The sequence below is a fragment of the Triticum aestivum genome, chromosome 5D (assembly GCF_018294505.1).
Source record: "Triticum aestivum cultivar Chinese Spring chromosome 5D, IWGSC CS RefSeq v2.1, whole genome shotgun sequence".
In the NCBI taxonomy this organism is placed as follows: domain Eukaryota; kingdom Viridiplantae; phylum Streptophyta; class Magnoliopsida; order Poales; family Poaceae; genus Triticum; species Triticum aestivum.
In genome coordinates, this window is record NC_057808.1 from 355,912,458 (window position 1) to 355,924,958 (window position 12,501).

Here is a 12,501-nt window from a genome sequence, read left to right on the forward strand (position 1 = left end):
CCCGAGCATCATCAAAGTCTTGCACCATGTTTTCCATCCCGGTACCATGCTCGTCGGTGCGACGACGATCCACCTCAGCTCGGTCACGTTGGGCAGACTCACCATGAAATGTCCACACCGTATAATCGGGCGTAAAACCACTCTTCTGCAGGTGTTTGCCCATTTCAGCCTCTGTCCTCTTTTCCCAATTGCCGCACCGTAAACAGGGGCACCAGGTTTTCCTCTGGCCATTTGCAAATGCGGCTCGCACAAACCCCTTGGTTTTTGTGAACCATTCAGTGCTCCATTTGTTCTGACCAGTGTGACCGGTGTACATCCACGCACGATCACTCATCTTGACTTTCAGAGCTACTAGACACACAACAAATATATATATATATAATTTCACCATGTATATATTCATCAGTTGATCTACTTTGTCAATTTTATTACGTCCATGCAACCTACACTCTAATAGGTAATGATAGGTCCTAATCCCACCCGAGTATGTTTAGATTGGGTTCATTTTCCCATGCTATGCTCCGGATCCTACGCAAAATTTCGGCAGCACCTCCCCGCTGTTCTCCTGATACACGTCTCTGCAATAAACAGAGAGGATGTGTACCCGGAGAACAACAGGGGAGGCACTGACGAAATTTATGCGTCGGATCCGGAGCAAAGCATATGGGAAAACGAACCCAATCTAAACATACTCGGGCTGTCCATGGATAGCGTTGGACAATTCGAAAGAATCAAGGTTATAAATATGCAAATGCATGCATATTTATAACTATGACGCTTTCGAACGGGAGACACATATTGGTTACGCATACTGATGATTCAAGACACATATATAGCTAGCTATCAATTTTCATCGGAATAGATCAAATAATTAATGGGGGAGGAGGACATGTCATTTGTGCTCACCCACGAACGAAGGGGCAGAGCTCGTCAAACGCACGGCGAGGTCGTCGAACACCAAACCTCGCAGCGATGAAACAACTGCACATTTAAAACTACCCGATCAACACAATTATATATGATGTTTTTCATAACAAAATCGAAAAATATATGACCTAACTAATAATTCACAAATATATGACCCCGTCGGCCTCTGGAAGGCCAAAGAACACCTTTTCGGGAGGTGTCGGGGGTCGGGGTGTCGTGTCGGTGTCGGGGTGCCGTGTCGGGGTCGAGGTCTCGGGGTCGGGGTGTCGGGTCGGGGTCGGGGTGCCGTGTCGGTGTCGGGGTCGGGGTGTCGGGTCAGGCTCGGGGTCGGGGTGTCGGGGTCGGGGTCGGGGTCGGGGTCTCGGGGTCGGGTTGTCGGGGGTGTCGTGTCGGGGGTCGGGGTGTCGTGTCGGGGTCGGGGTGCTGTTTCGGGGTCGGGGGGTCGGGGTGTCGTGTCGGGGTCAGGGGGTTAGGGGGTCGGGTGTCGGGGTGGAGTCGGGGTCGGGTGTCGGGGTTGGGGGGGTCAGGGGGTCTTCTCATTCTTCTACTACTTCTACTTCTTCTCATTCTTCTACTTCTTCTCATCCCCCATCTTCTACTTCTTTTCTTCTTCTTCTTCTTCTTCTTCTTCTTCTTCTTCTTCTTCTTCTTCTTCTTCTTCTTCTTCTTCTTCTTCTTCTTCTTCTTCTTTCTCCTCCTCCTCCTCCTCCTCTTCTTCTTCTTCTTCTTCTTCCCCCTTCTACTTATTCTACTTTTCGTCTTCTTTTTTCACTTCCTTTAATTATGACTATTTAACTAAAAACTAACACTAGTCTAATATAATCCAATCTAATTAATCTAATCTAGCTAACTATATAACCTAAACCTAAACTAAAAACCTTATCTAAACAGAAAAGAAAAACAAAAAACAGAAAAAAATAGGACACAGGGGGGCGGCAGGGGCTCACCGTGGGGGGCGGCGACGGGTCGGGGAGGGGGCGGCGACGGGGCGGCAGCAAGGCGACGCAGCGATGGGGAGGGGAGGGGCAGCGATGGGCGGCGCTCCTCGGGGGGCGGTCGACCCGCGGCTGCAGCGGCAGCGGCGGTTGGTCGGGCGTCGGGGGCGGAGACGGGCGCGGCGGTACGGGGCTTGGACGGCCGCGGCGCGGCTGGCCGACGTGGAAGGAGTGGCGGGGCCGCGATGGAGGTTGGGGAGGGGTGCGGGGCGACGGGGAGGCTGGCTACACCGGCGGCGGCGGCGGCACGGGCTGGTGTGGGCGGGGCGATGTGGAAGAGGCGGCGAGGGTGCGGTGGAGGTCGAGGCGGCGAGGGTGCGGTGGAGGTCGGGCCGGGGCGGCGGGGGGCGGGGCCGGGCGGGCGGGCGGCGGCGGGGTGGGAGGAGAGAACGGCGAGGAGAGAAGAAGTGAGTAACGGGCGGGGGGGTACGGCCGTTAGGTAGTGCCCTCTTTGCCGTCCGCCTATCTTTGCCGTCCGCCCTTTTTGCCTCTTTGCCGTCTGCTGGCGGATGGCAAAGAGGTGGGCCGTTAGGTTTTTTATAAACGGGCGGGGGGTGGGGGCCACCTCACTCTTAGCCGTCCGCCAGCGGATGGCAAAGATTCTTTGCCGTCTGCTGGCTGACGGCAAATAGCTCGCAGATGGCAAAGAGCTTCTTTGCCGTCTGCCGTTTCTTTGCCGTCTGCTTTTGGGTAGCTGATGGCAAAGAGCTTCTTTGCCGTCAGCTAGCAGACGGCAAAGAGCCGGCAGATGGCAAATTAGCTGATTCCAGTAGTGTGTGCTTGTGATCTCCATCTCCGAAGCACCATCATGATCACCATCGTCACCGGCGCGACACCTTGATCTTCATCGTAGTATCGTTGTTGTCTCGCCAATCTTATGCTTCTACGACTATCGCTACCGCTTAGTCATAAAGTAAAGAATTACAGGGCGATTGCATTGCATACAATAAAGCGACAACCATATGGCTCCTACCAGTTGCCGATAACTCGGTTACAAAACATGATCATCTCATACAATAAAATTTAGCATCATGTATTGACCATATCACATCACAACATGCCCTGCAAAAATAAGTTAGACGTCCTCTACTTTGTTGTTGCAAATTTTACGTGGCTGCTACGGGCTTAGCAAGAACCGTTCTTACCTACGCATCAAAACCACAACGATAGTTTGTCAAGTTGGTGCTGTTTTAATCTTCGCAAGGACCGGGCGTAGCCACACTCGGTTTAACTAAAGTTGGAGAAACTGACACCCGCCAGCCACCTGTGTGCAAAGCACGTCGGTAGAACCAGTCTCGCGTAAGCGTACGCGTAATGTCGGTCCGGGCCACTTCATCCAACAATACCGCCGAACCAAAGTATGACATGCTGGTAAGCAGTATGACTTATATCGCCCACAACTCACTTGTGTTCTACTCGTGCATATAACATCAACGCATAAAACCAGGCTCAGATGCCACTGTTGGGGAACGTAGTAATTTCAAAAAAAATCCTACGCACACGCAAGATCATGGTGATGCATAGCAACGAGAGGGGAGAGTTTTGTCCACGTACCCTCGTAGACCAAAAGCGGAAGCGTTAGCACAACGCGGTTGATGTAGTCGTACGTCTTCATGCTCTGACCGATCAAGTACCGAACGCACGGCACCTCCGAGTTCAGCACACGTTCAGCCCGATGACGTCCCTCGAACTCCGATCCAGCCGAGTGTTGAGGGAGAGTTTCGTCAGCACGACGGTGTGGTGACGATGATGATGTTCTACCGACACAGGGCTTCGCCTAAGCACCGCTACAACATTATCGAGGTGGACTATGGTGGAAGGGGGCACCGCACACGGCTAAAAGATCAAGCGATCAATTGTTGTGTCTCTAGGGTGCCCCCTATCCCCGTATATAAAGGAGCAAGGGGGAAGGTGCGGCCGGCCAGGAGGGGCGCGCCAGGTGGAGTCCTACTCCCACCGGGAGTAGGACTCCCTCCCTTTTCCTAGTTGGATTAGGAGTGGAGGGGAAAGAGGAGGGAGAGAGGAAGGAAAGGGGGGGCGATGCCCCCCTCTCCTTGTCCTATTCGGACTAGGGGGAGGGGCGCGCGGCCCTGCCCTGGCCGCCTCTCCTCTTCTCCACAAAGGCCCACTATGGCCCATTAAGCCCCCGGGGGGTTCCGGTAACCCCTCGGTACTCCGGTAAAATCCCGATTTCACCCGGAACACTTCCGATATCCAAATATAGGCTTCCAATATATCAATCTTCATGTCTCGGCCATTTCGAGACTCCTCTTCATGTCCGTGATCACATCTGGGACTCCGAACAACCTTCGGTACATCAAAACATATAAACTCATAATATAACTGTCATCGAAACGTTAAGCGTGCGGACCCTACGGGTTCGAGAACTATGTAGACATGACCGAGACACGTCTCCGGTCAATAACCAATAGCGGAACCTGGATGCTCATATTAGCTCCCACATATTCTACGAAGATCTTTATCGGTCAGACCGCATAACAACATACGTTGTTCCCTTTGTCATCGGTATGTTACTTGCCCGAGATTCAATCGTCGGTATCTCAATACCTAGTTCAATCTCGTTACCGGCAAGTCTCTTTACTCGTTCCGTAATACATCATCCCGCAACTAACTCATTAGTTGCAATGCTTGCAAGGCTTAAGTGATGTGCATTACCGAGTGGGCCCAGAGATACCTCTCCGACAATCGGAGTGACAAATCCTAATCTCGAAATACGCCAACCCAACAAGTACCTTCGGAGACACCTGTAGAGCACCTTTATAATCACCCAGTTACGTTGTGACGTTTGGTAGCACACAAAGTGTTCCTCCGGTAAACGGGAGTTGCATAATCTCATATAGAAACATGTATAAGTCATGAAGAAAGCAATAGCAACATACTAAATGATCGAGTGCTAAGCTAACGGAATGGGTCAAGTCAATCACATCATTCTCCTAATGATGTGATCCCGTTAATCAAATGACAACTCATGTCTATGGCTAGGAAACATAACCATCTTTGATCAACGAGCTAGTCAAGTAGAGGCATACTAGTGACACTCTGTTTGTCTATGTATTCACACAAGTATTATGTTTCCGGTTAATACAATTCTAGCATGAATAATAAACATTTATCATGATATAAGGAAATAAATAATAATTTTATTATTGCCTCTATGGCATATTTCCTTCATTGCGGACTTGGGCTGACGTTACGGGGATAGTGTTGGATGGCCACCTCCCGTATCCGTGTTAGCGAACGCGTCCGCAAATGGACAGTGACTCCCGATTGAGGGGGGGGGGGCGTTGGAGATTCCCTTATCTTAAATTTTCCTCATAAATGTTTTGCAGAATGTTCATAATTTCCTTATGTTCATACATATATTGTACAACTTGGTGATAAATCCTAGACACACTTACGTTAGCCATTTGCTCGCTAGTATTGCAAGAACTTAAAATGCAACGTACATCACGATAGTTCAATCTTGTTGCATTGGAGATGTGTATATGTAAGCATTCTTTGAAGTGTTCAAATATTATAGCACAATTTGATGGTCGGGATCGCATCTGAAGACCGTGCCAATGTTCAAAACATTAGTTTCTTGTGAACCGTAGATAGAATGGACCACCTTGCATCCTCATGAGACTAATCTCTAAACACACCTACGTTAACTGCTAACTAGTAATGCAAGAGATAGAGATGCCACGTACCTCACGATAATTCATTGTTATCTCATTGGAGATGTGTCCATCTATTTGTTCTTCAAAACATTCAAATATTACACTACAATTTGGTGGTGAAGGTCAGATTTGAAGACCTTGTACCCAAAACGCCAGTTTATTTTAAACCGGGGGTAGAGAAAGGATCCCCCAGTGTCTGCATCAGACTAATCCCTAGACACAGTCATGTTAGTGGGTTGCTCGCTACAATTGCAAGAGATAGAGATGCCAGGTACCTCATGAAAATTCAATGTTGCCTCATTGGAGATGTGTCTATATAGTCCTTCTTCGAAACATTCAAATATTATGGTGCAATTTGGGTGGTCAAGGTCACATTTGAAGACCTTTCCAAAGCCCAAAATGTTAGTTTCTTGTGAACTAGAGGTAGAATGGACCCCTAGGGTCTTCATGAGACTAATCACGACAATTCAATTTTACTCATTGGAGATGTGTCTATCTAGTCGTTCTTTAAAACATCCAAATATTATAGTACAATTTGGTGGTCAAGGTCACGTCGAAAGACCGTGGCAATGTCCAAACCGTTAGTTTGTGACCCAGAGGTAGAAAGGACCCCCTAGCGTCTCCATGAGACTATGCCCTAAACACACATACATTAGTGGTTTGCTCGCCAGTATTGCAAGATATAGAGATGCCATTTACCTCACGACAACTAAGTGTTGCCCCATTGGAGATGTGTCTACTCTTCGAAACGTTCAAATATTATAGTGCAATTTGGTGGTCAAGGTCACATTTGAAGACCTCGCCAATGTCCAAAATGCCAGTTTCTTGTAAACCGGAGGTAGAAAGGACCCCTAGCATCCACATGAGACTAATCCCTAGAAACACCAACGTTAGCGGTTTGCTTGCTAGTCTTGCAAGAGATAGAGATGCCACGTACCTCACGACAATTCAATGGTGCCTCATTAGAGATGTGTCTATCCAGTCGTTATTCGAAACGTCCAAATATTATAGTGCAATTTGGTGGTCAAGGTCACATCGATAGACCGCGCTAATGTCCAAAACGTCAGTTTCTTGTGACACAGAGGTAGAAAGGACCCCCTAGCGTCTGCATGAGACTAAGCCATAAACACATTTACGTTAGTGTTTGCTCGCCAGTATTGCAAGAGATAAAGATGGCAGTTACCTCACGATATTCAATGTTGCTGCATTGGAGTGTCTCTCCGGTCGTTCTTCAGAATGTTCAAATAGTATAGTACTATTTGGTGGTCAAGGTCACATTGAAAGACCTTGGCAATGACCAAAACATCAGTTTCTTGTGAACTGAAGGTAGAATTCACCCCCTGGCGTCCGCGTGAGACTAATCCCCAGACACACTTACGTTAGCGGTTTGCTCGCTAGTCTTGCAAGAGATAGAGATGACACATACCTCACGACAATTCAATGTTGCCTCATTGAAGGTGTGTCTATCTAGTCGTTCTTCGAAACGTTCAAGAGGACATGCGTCACTCAACTACCGAAGAAGAAATAGATAGAGCGGCCACGTTTTCCTCCTCGAGGTAGCGGTTCCCTTACGCAAAGTTGTAATGAAGGGTTGCATCACCAACCACGCAAAACCGGCAGCCCCGTGCGTGAACCATGGTGACTCTATTCTGCGGCATCAACCATGAGAGGAGTGGTTACTTGGGTCTCCACGAGTGTTTCTACATCTTTTTTCGGCTGTTGTCGCATGTAGAAAAGAGAATAAAAATTGTACACAATAGATTTGACAAAAGTTGAGCATTAAGTGGACTAGATCGGTTGATAGCGATGCGCAAGTGTTCACCGACAACAACATTTATTTTTATTCCCTTCACCGCTTCCATTTACTGACTTGTAAAATGGAAGAATAGGTTTTTAGTTTGATTATTGGTTAAACTACTCCAAGGTTTTTCTTCTGAAATACTATTGATGTTCTTTTCATTGAAAGAGAAACATTGATGTTCTACTCCCTCCGTTTCAAAATAGATGACCCAACTTAGTATAAAGTTGAGTCATCTATTTTGAAACGGAGGAAGTAGTAGAGAACAAAACATTCACATTTTTGTAAAGAACAAAACCCCCTGCAATTTTGCTGTACCCAACCCGGCAGGTCGGCCCACGGTGAAGGGAGACACTAACCACCACCAACAGCGGGAGGCTGGGCGCGGGGCCCCACGGGTGCAGAGCCGCCCTGGCCTTGAGGATATTTTTGTCCGGAAGCCGCCATCGCAGCAACTGACGGAGCCAGCGCCTCCACGCGTTGCCCGCTGATTGGCCCACAGGTCCGCGTCGAGGCCCCCGGAGTCCGCCACGTAGTATTAACCACCGGGGCGGAGGAGGGAGGAGCGCCCCCCTCCCGCCCCACTGCGCTGCCCACGACGGCCAGACCTCACCAGGATCCTCTGCGCTGCGCTACCCACATTTCGCACCCACACCGCAACAAACTCGTCGTCGCCGTCGTCGCCAGGTCTCACTCTCGCCACCCTCCTCGCCTCGCCTCTCACCCACCACTCTCCCTCTCCCTCTCTGTCTCATCTGTCTCTGGCCTTTCCAGGAAACGCATGTGACCCGCTGCGGTTTGAGGCGAATTCTCTGCTGGTGTCCGTGTCCGTTTGATGCTGAAGGAGGACAGGTGGGGAGGGACGGAGGGGATCATGGACTTCAGGAGCAGCAACGGCGGGTCGTCCTCGGAGCGCGCGCCGGCGGAGGGGGCGCCGCTGGCGAGGCAGGGGTCCATCTACTCCCTGACGTTCGAGGAGTTCCAGAGCACGCTCGGCGGGGGCGCCGGCATGGGAGGCAGCGACCTCGGCAAGGATTTCAGCTCCATGAACATGGACGAGCTGCTCCGGAGCATCTGGACCGCCGAGGAGAGCCAGGCCATGGCCGCCTCGGCCTCGGGCGCGGGCGCCGGCCCACCGCCCACGTCTCTGCAGGGCCAGGGCTCGCTCACGCTGCCCCGCACCCTCAGCGCCAAGACGGTCGACGAGGTGTGGCGCAACCTCGTGCGCGATGACCCGCTTCCGGTGGGGCCGGAGGGTGCCGAGCCGCAGCCCCATCGGCAGGCGACGCTCGGGGAGATGACCCTGGAGGAGTTCCTGGTCAAAGCCGGCGTGGTGCGAGAGATCCCCACCGCTCCTGCGGTGCCGCCCCCGCCCATGCACCCGCGGCCGGTCCCTGTTGTCCCTAAAGGCCCTTCCTTCTACGGGAACTTCCCGAGCGCCAACGACGCCGGTGCGGCGGCGCTGGGGTTCCCGCCGGTCGCCATGGGGGATCTGGCCTTGGCCAATGGGCTCATGCCGAGGGCAGTGGGTATGGGAGGCGCCCCCCTGGTTGTGCAAACTGCGGTCAACCCGGTTGATTCCGGCAGCAAGGGGAGCGAGGATCTGTCATCGCCGTCGGAACCAATGCCGTACTCGTTCGAGGGGATTGTGAGGGGGAGGAGGACTGGCGGCGGCGTGGAGAAGGTGGTGGAGAGGAGGCAGAGGAGGATGATCAAGAACAGGGAGTCCGCCGCCAGGTCCCGTGCCCGCAAGCAGGTATTTTTTGCATCTTCTACACTATCTATGCGTTCTTACTTACTCCTGAAGCCCATCTGCTGGAGTTTCCTGTTTTGGTAACAATTTCCTTATCTGCGCAGGCTTATACAATGGAGTTGGAAGCCGAAGTTCAGAAGCTCAAGGACCTGAACGAGGAACTGGTGAGGAAACAGGTAGCTTTTCTACAAACTCTGCTATTGGACATGCTAAATGTGCAACTTCAGTACATTCTGTGTAAAGGAGGATTTATAGCAATGGACTCTGAAGTGGATAGTTTCAGTCTGTAGACCCCACTGGTAGCTATTTTGCTTGTTTTGTCCATGTTGGCATCAGAGTGTTCGTGGTGATTGGTGAAGCATTCACCGTGACCTGTTCCTTTTGTCTTGGTACAACCTCTGTTTATCAGAAACATTCCGATCTTTGAACCTAAGTGTGGAATATTCAGTCTCTTGTGCTTTAACCTTGATATATTAGCTTCACAGTAATGTGTTGTCGCAGTAATTTGCCTAATCAATTTTCAGGGTGATGGCTGTATTCTCATATTTGGAAGTGTTGCTCCGTCCCATATTAATTGTTGCTGAAATGGATGTATCTAGACGTATTTCAGTGCTAGATACATTCGTTTAAGCGACAATAATATGGGATGGAGAGAGTATCTAATTTCAGCCCATATGGCCGTGCAATGTATGATGTGTTCGTGCATAACGGGGCACTCTTTCATATACATGTCACAATACCATGTTGTTGTAACATGTAGTGATCCTATTCTCGTACTAGCTTATATGAGATATTGTTTATGGCTGCCAAAATCTCAGTAAATAGGACTATATACCATACTTAAAACAAGATTAATAGCTCCTTTATTGCGAACACGGTACTAATTGTTTCTTTTCATCGTCGTGCAGAAAGAGATACTGGAAATGCAGAAAAGAGAGGTAATTGATTGTCTCTCATCGATCCCAAACTTTCCTATTTCTATGTATAAGTCAACAATTTAGCCTGTTGTTTGGTATAGTACATTCCATTTTCTTATGGATGGCTATATGGCTATATTAGACGTCGCGGTACTAAGCATGCCTTTTCCATTTTCTTATGGATGGCTGAGTTAGACGCCGCAGTACTAAGCATGTTTTTTCCATTTTCCTATGGATGTTGAGTTACACCCTGCAATACTAAGGCCTCCTTTGGTTTGGAGGAATCTCATAGGAATTCTAGAGGATAGGATTCTTATAGGATTTTTTCCTTTAGAGCCCTTTGGTTCATAGGAATGGATTCCTATTCCTACATAGGATTGGTTCCTATCCTCCACATTTCATAGGAAAATAAAAATGAGCCTAGACTCAATGGAAAAATTCCTTTGGTGTCAACCAAATGACATCTCATTTCCTATTCCTACTCATAGGATTTGAGATACATGTCATCTCATTTCCTACAAAATTCATATTCCTACGATAATCCTATCCTATGAACCAAAAGAGGCCTAAGCATGCTTTTATTGCATCAGTAGCTGCATATCCCCTTTCTGTTTGGTGAATCCAAAAAATTCCTCTAAGTATAAACTGTACTTTCTATGTCAATGTTTTTCGATGACTTCACAAATGGTTTAGGACTAAGTTGATCTTTAGAATGACATTCTACAACTTTATAGGTTAAAATTACTAAATTCAGAGTTAGAACAACTGACATTATTTTTCTGAGATTTAACTTAATTCTCAAAATTATTTTACAAGTTTTTTGACCTGACACATGCGTGGTGTCGAAGTCGGTGGGGTCCTGACAGGGGCCTTCAGCTTGTTACAAATTCTTAAATCGAGTAAATAGCAGAATAATGCACAGATGTTTTGTTAAATTAGAAAGAGAAAATTAAACGAGGTATTCCTTATCACAGATTCAGTGTCACATCTAGGTTATAAAAGGTGAAATTTACTAGGAGTTTTTTTCTTTCGAAAAGGACCATAACCCCCGGCCTCTGCATCAAGCGATGCACACAGCCATCAAATTTACTAAGAGTATTTAAATATTTATTTAAATTACATGGTTTAAGTTCCATTTCATTCAAACTATCACATAAAGAACGAAATGTGTGAAATTAAAGCTTGTCTATCTTCATATGTGAATCAGTTTATGACATATCAATCTTTTCTCACAAGGAGTCGTTCTATAGCCCCACACAGAAATAGGCTATTTTGTAGTACTTGAGATGTTAATTTCCAAAATCTTGTACTGACGGGAAACTGATTTGACTGACAGCAGGCCCCTGAGATGAAGGATCAGTTCGGACGGAAGAAGCGGCAGTGTTTGCGGAGAACGTTGACCGGCCCCTGGTGAGGAGGATCAAGGAGTCAGGCATTCCACCGGCCTGCCTGCTTTGTACATATAATTTGCTCTATTGTAAACCGATGATGGACCAGACCTGTGCTTGGTTGACCTGCTAGTTTCCTTTCTCGTGCTGCTTCAGAGACCGCTGACCTGTAGGCTAGTGTGTAGTCGAGGAGGGGAGCCGTAAGAACCGCTGTAATTTGGCAGTCCTTCAGAATCTAGTTTGTAGAGCTTGTCTGGGTTTGCATAACATCAGTCTTTTTCTTCTTCTTCTTCTTCTAACTTTGCGCCTTAGAGACTAGTACTAGATAAGTTGGGTTTGAGTTTCAGATGTCGATGTAACTAAGTCCTGGGATCCAAGAAACGTCCTACACCCGGCTTCATGTTTGGCTAGTCAACCGAAGTTTATATATCCTGTTGGCTGTAGTTTTAAGACTGGCTGTATGCGTTCAACGGTAGTTGTCAGGTTTTGAATGCGTTGCTTATATCTGCTCTTTCTTAATTGCCTGGCGTTTTATCAAGCACGCTTTGAACTGAATGTGCCTGAAATTCGGTGACGGCATTTTAGAATATTGGTATAGGATCCTTCATTGGCATTGCTTATATTTTGGACATTCACGGTATTTCAAAATGCGTTGCTTATACTCCCTCCGTTTCTAAATATTTGTCTTCTTAGAGATTTCAACAAGTGACTGCATACGGAGCGTGAATCTACACTCTAAAATATGTTTATATACATCCGTATGTGGTAGTCCATTTGAAATCTCTAAAAAGACAAATATTTAGGAACGGAGGGAGTATTTTGCATGACAATAGAAAAACAACCCCGTAACAGCCCATATTTTTTTAAGGATTTTTTGAAACTTCACAACATTGCTTTCGCGTGGTTTTCATTGGTTTCCACCGAATATTTGTTTTCATATTATATTCTCCCTATGCTAACCAGGATATAGATGCGGCATAGGTTATCCTTTTCTGAGGGATTCTATCAGAGTTTTCAGACATGCCCAAATCATCTGTCCGTCT

The 12,501-nt window shown here is 47.9% G+C and overlaps 1 protein-coding gene across 3 annotated transcripts; it reads left to right on the top strand.

Annotated features, from left to right (window-relative positions):
• The first annotated feature begins 7,966 nt into the window (after nt 1-7,966).
• On the top strand, nt 7,967-11,908 carry LOC100146100 (bZIP transcription factor TRAB1). 3 transcript variants are annotated; one of them, XM_044541749.1, is made up of 5 exons: nt 7,967-8,087; nt 8,175-9,156; nt 9,258-9,329; nt 10,062-10,091; nt 11,407-11,908. In XM_044541749.1, the coding sequence occupies exons 2-5, from the start codon at nt 8,236-8,238 to the stop codon at nt 11,482-11,484; spliced, it is 1,101 nt and encodes a 366-aa protein (XP_044397684.1). In that variant the 5' UTR covers nt 7,967-8,087; nt 8,175-8,235; the 3' UTR covers nt 11,485-11,908. The 3 variants fall into 3 exon arrangements, with proteins under 3 accessions (XP_044397684.1, XP_044397683.1, XP_044397685.1); XM_044541748.1 differs by lacking the exon at nt 7,967-8,087 and having other exon boundaries at nt 8,094-9,156; XM_044541750.1 differs by lacking the exon at nt 7,967-8,087 and having other exon boundaries at nt 8,095-9,156; nt 11,410-11,908.
• Nucleotides 11,909-12,501: the final 593 nt, after the last annotated feature.

Coding starts and splice junctions, on each gene's coding strand:
- LOC100146100 (XM_044541749.1), top strand. CDS start 8,236: ATGCTGAAGGAGGACAGGTGGGGAGGGACGGAGGGGATCATGGACTTC. Junction 9,157..9,257: donor GGTCCCGTGCCCGCAAGCAG/GTATTTTTTGCA, acceptor TTATCTGCGCAG/GCTTATACAATGGAGTTGGA. Junction 9,330..10,061: donor AGGAACTGGTGAGGAAACAG/GTAGCTTTTCTA, acceptor ATCGTCGTGCAG/AAAGAGATACTGGAAATGCA.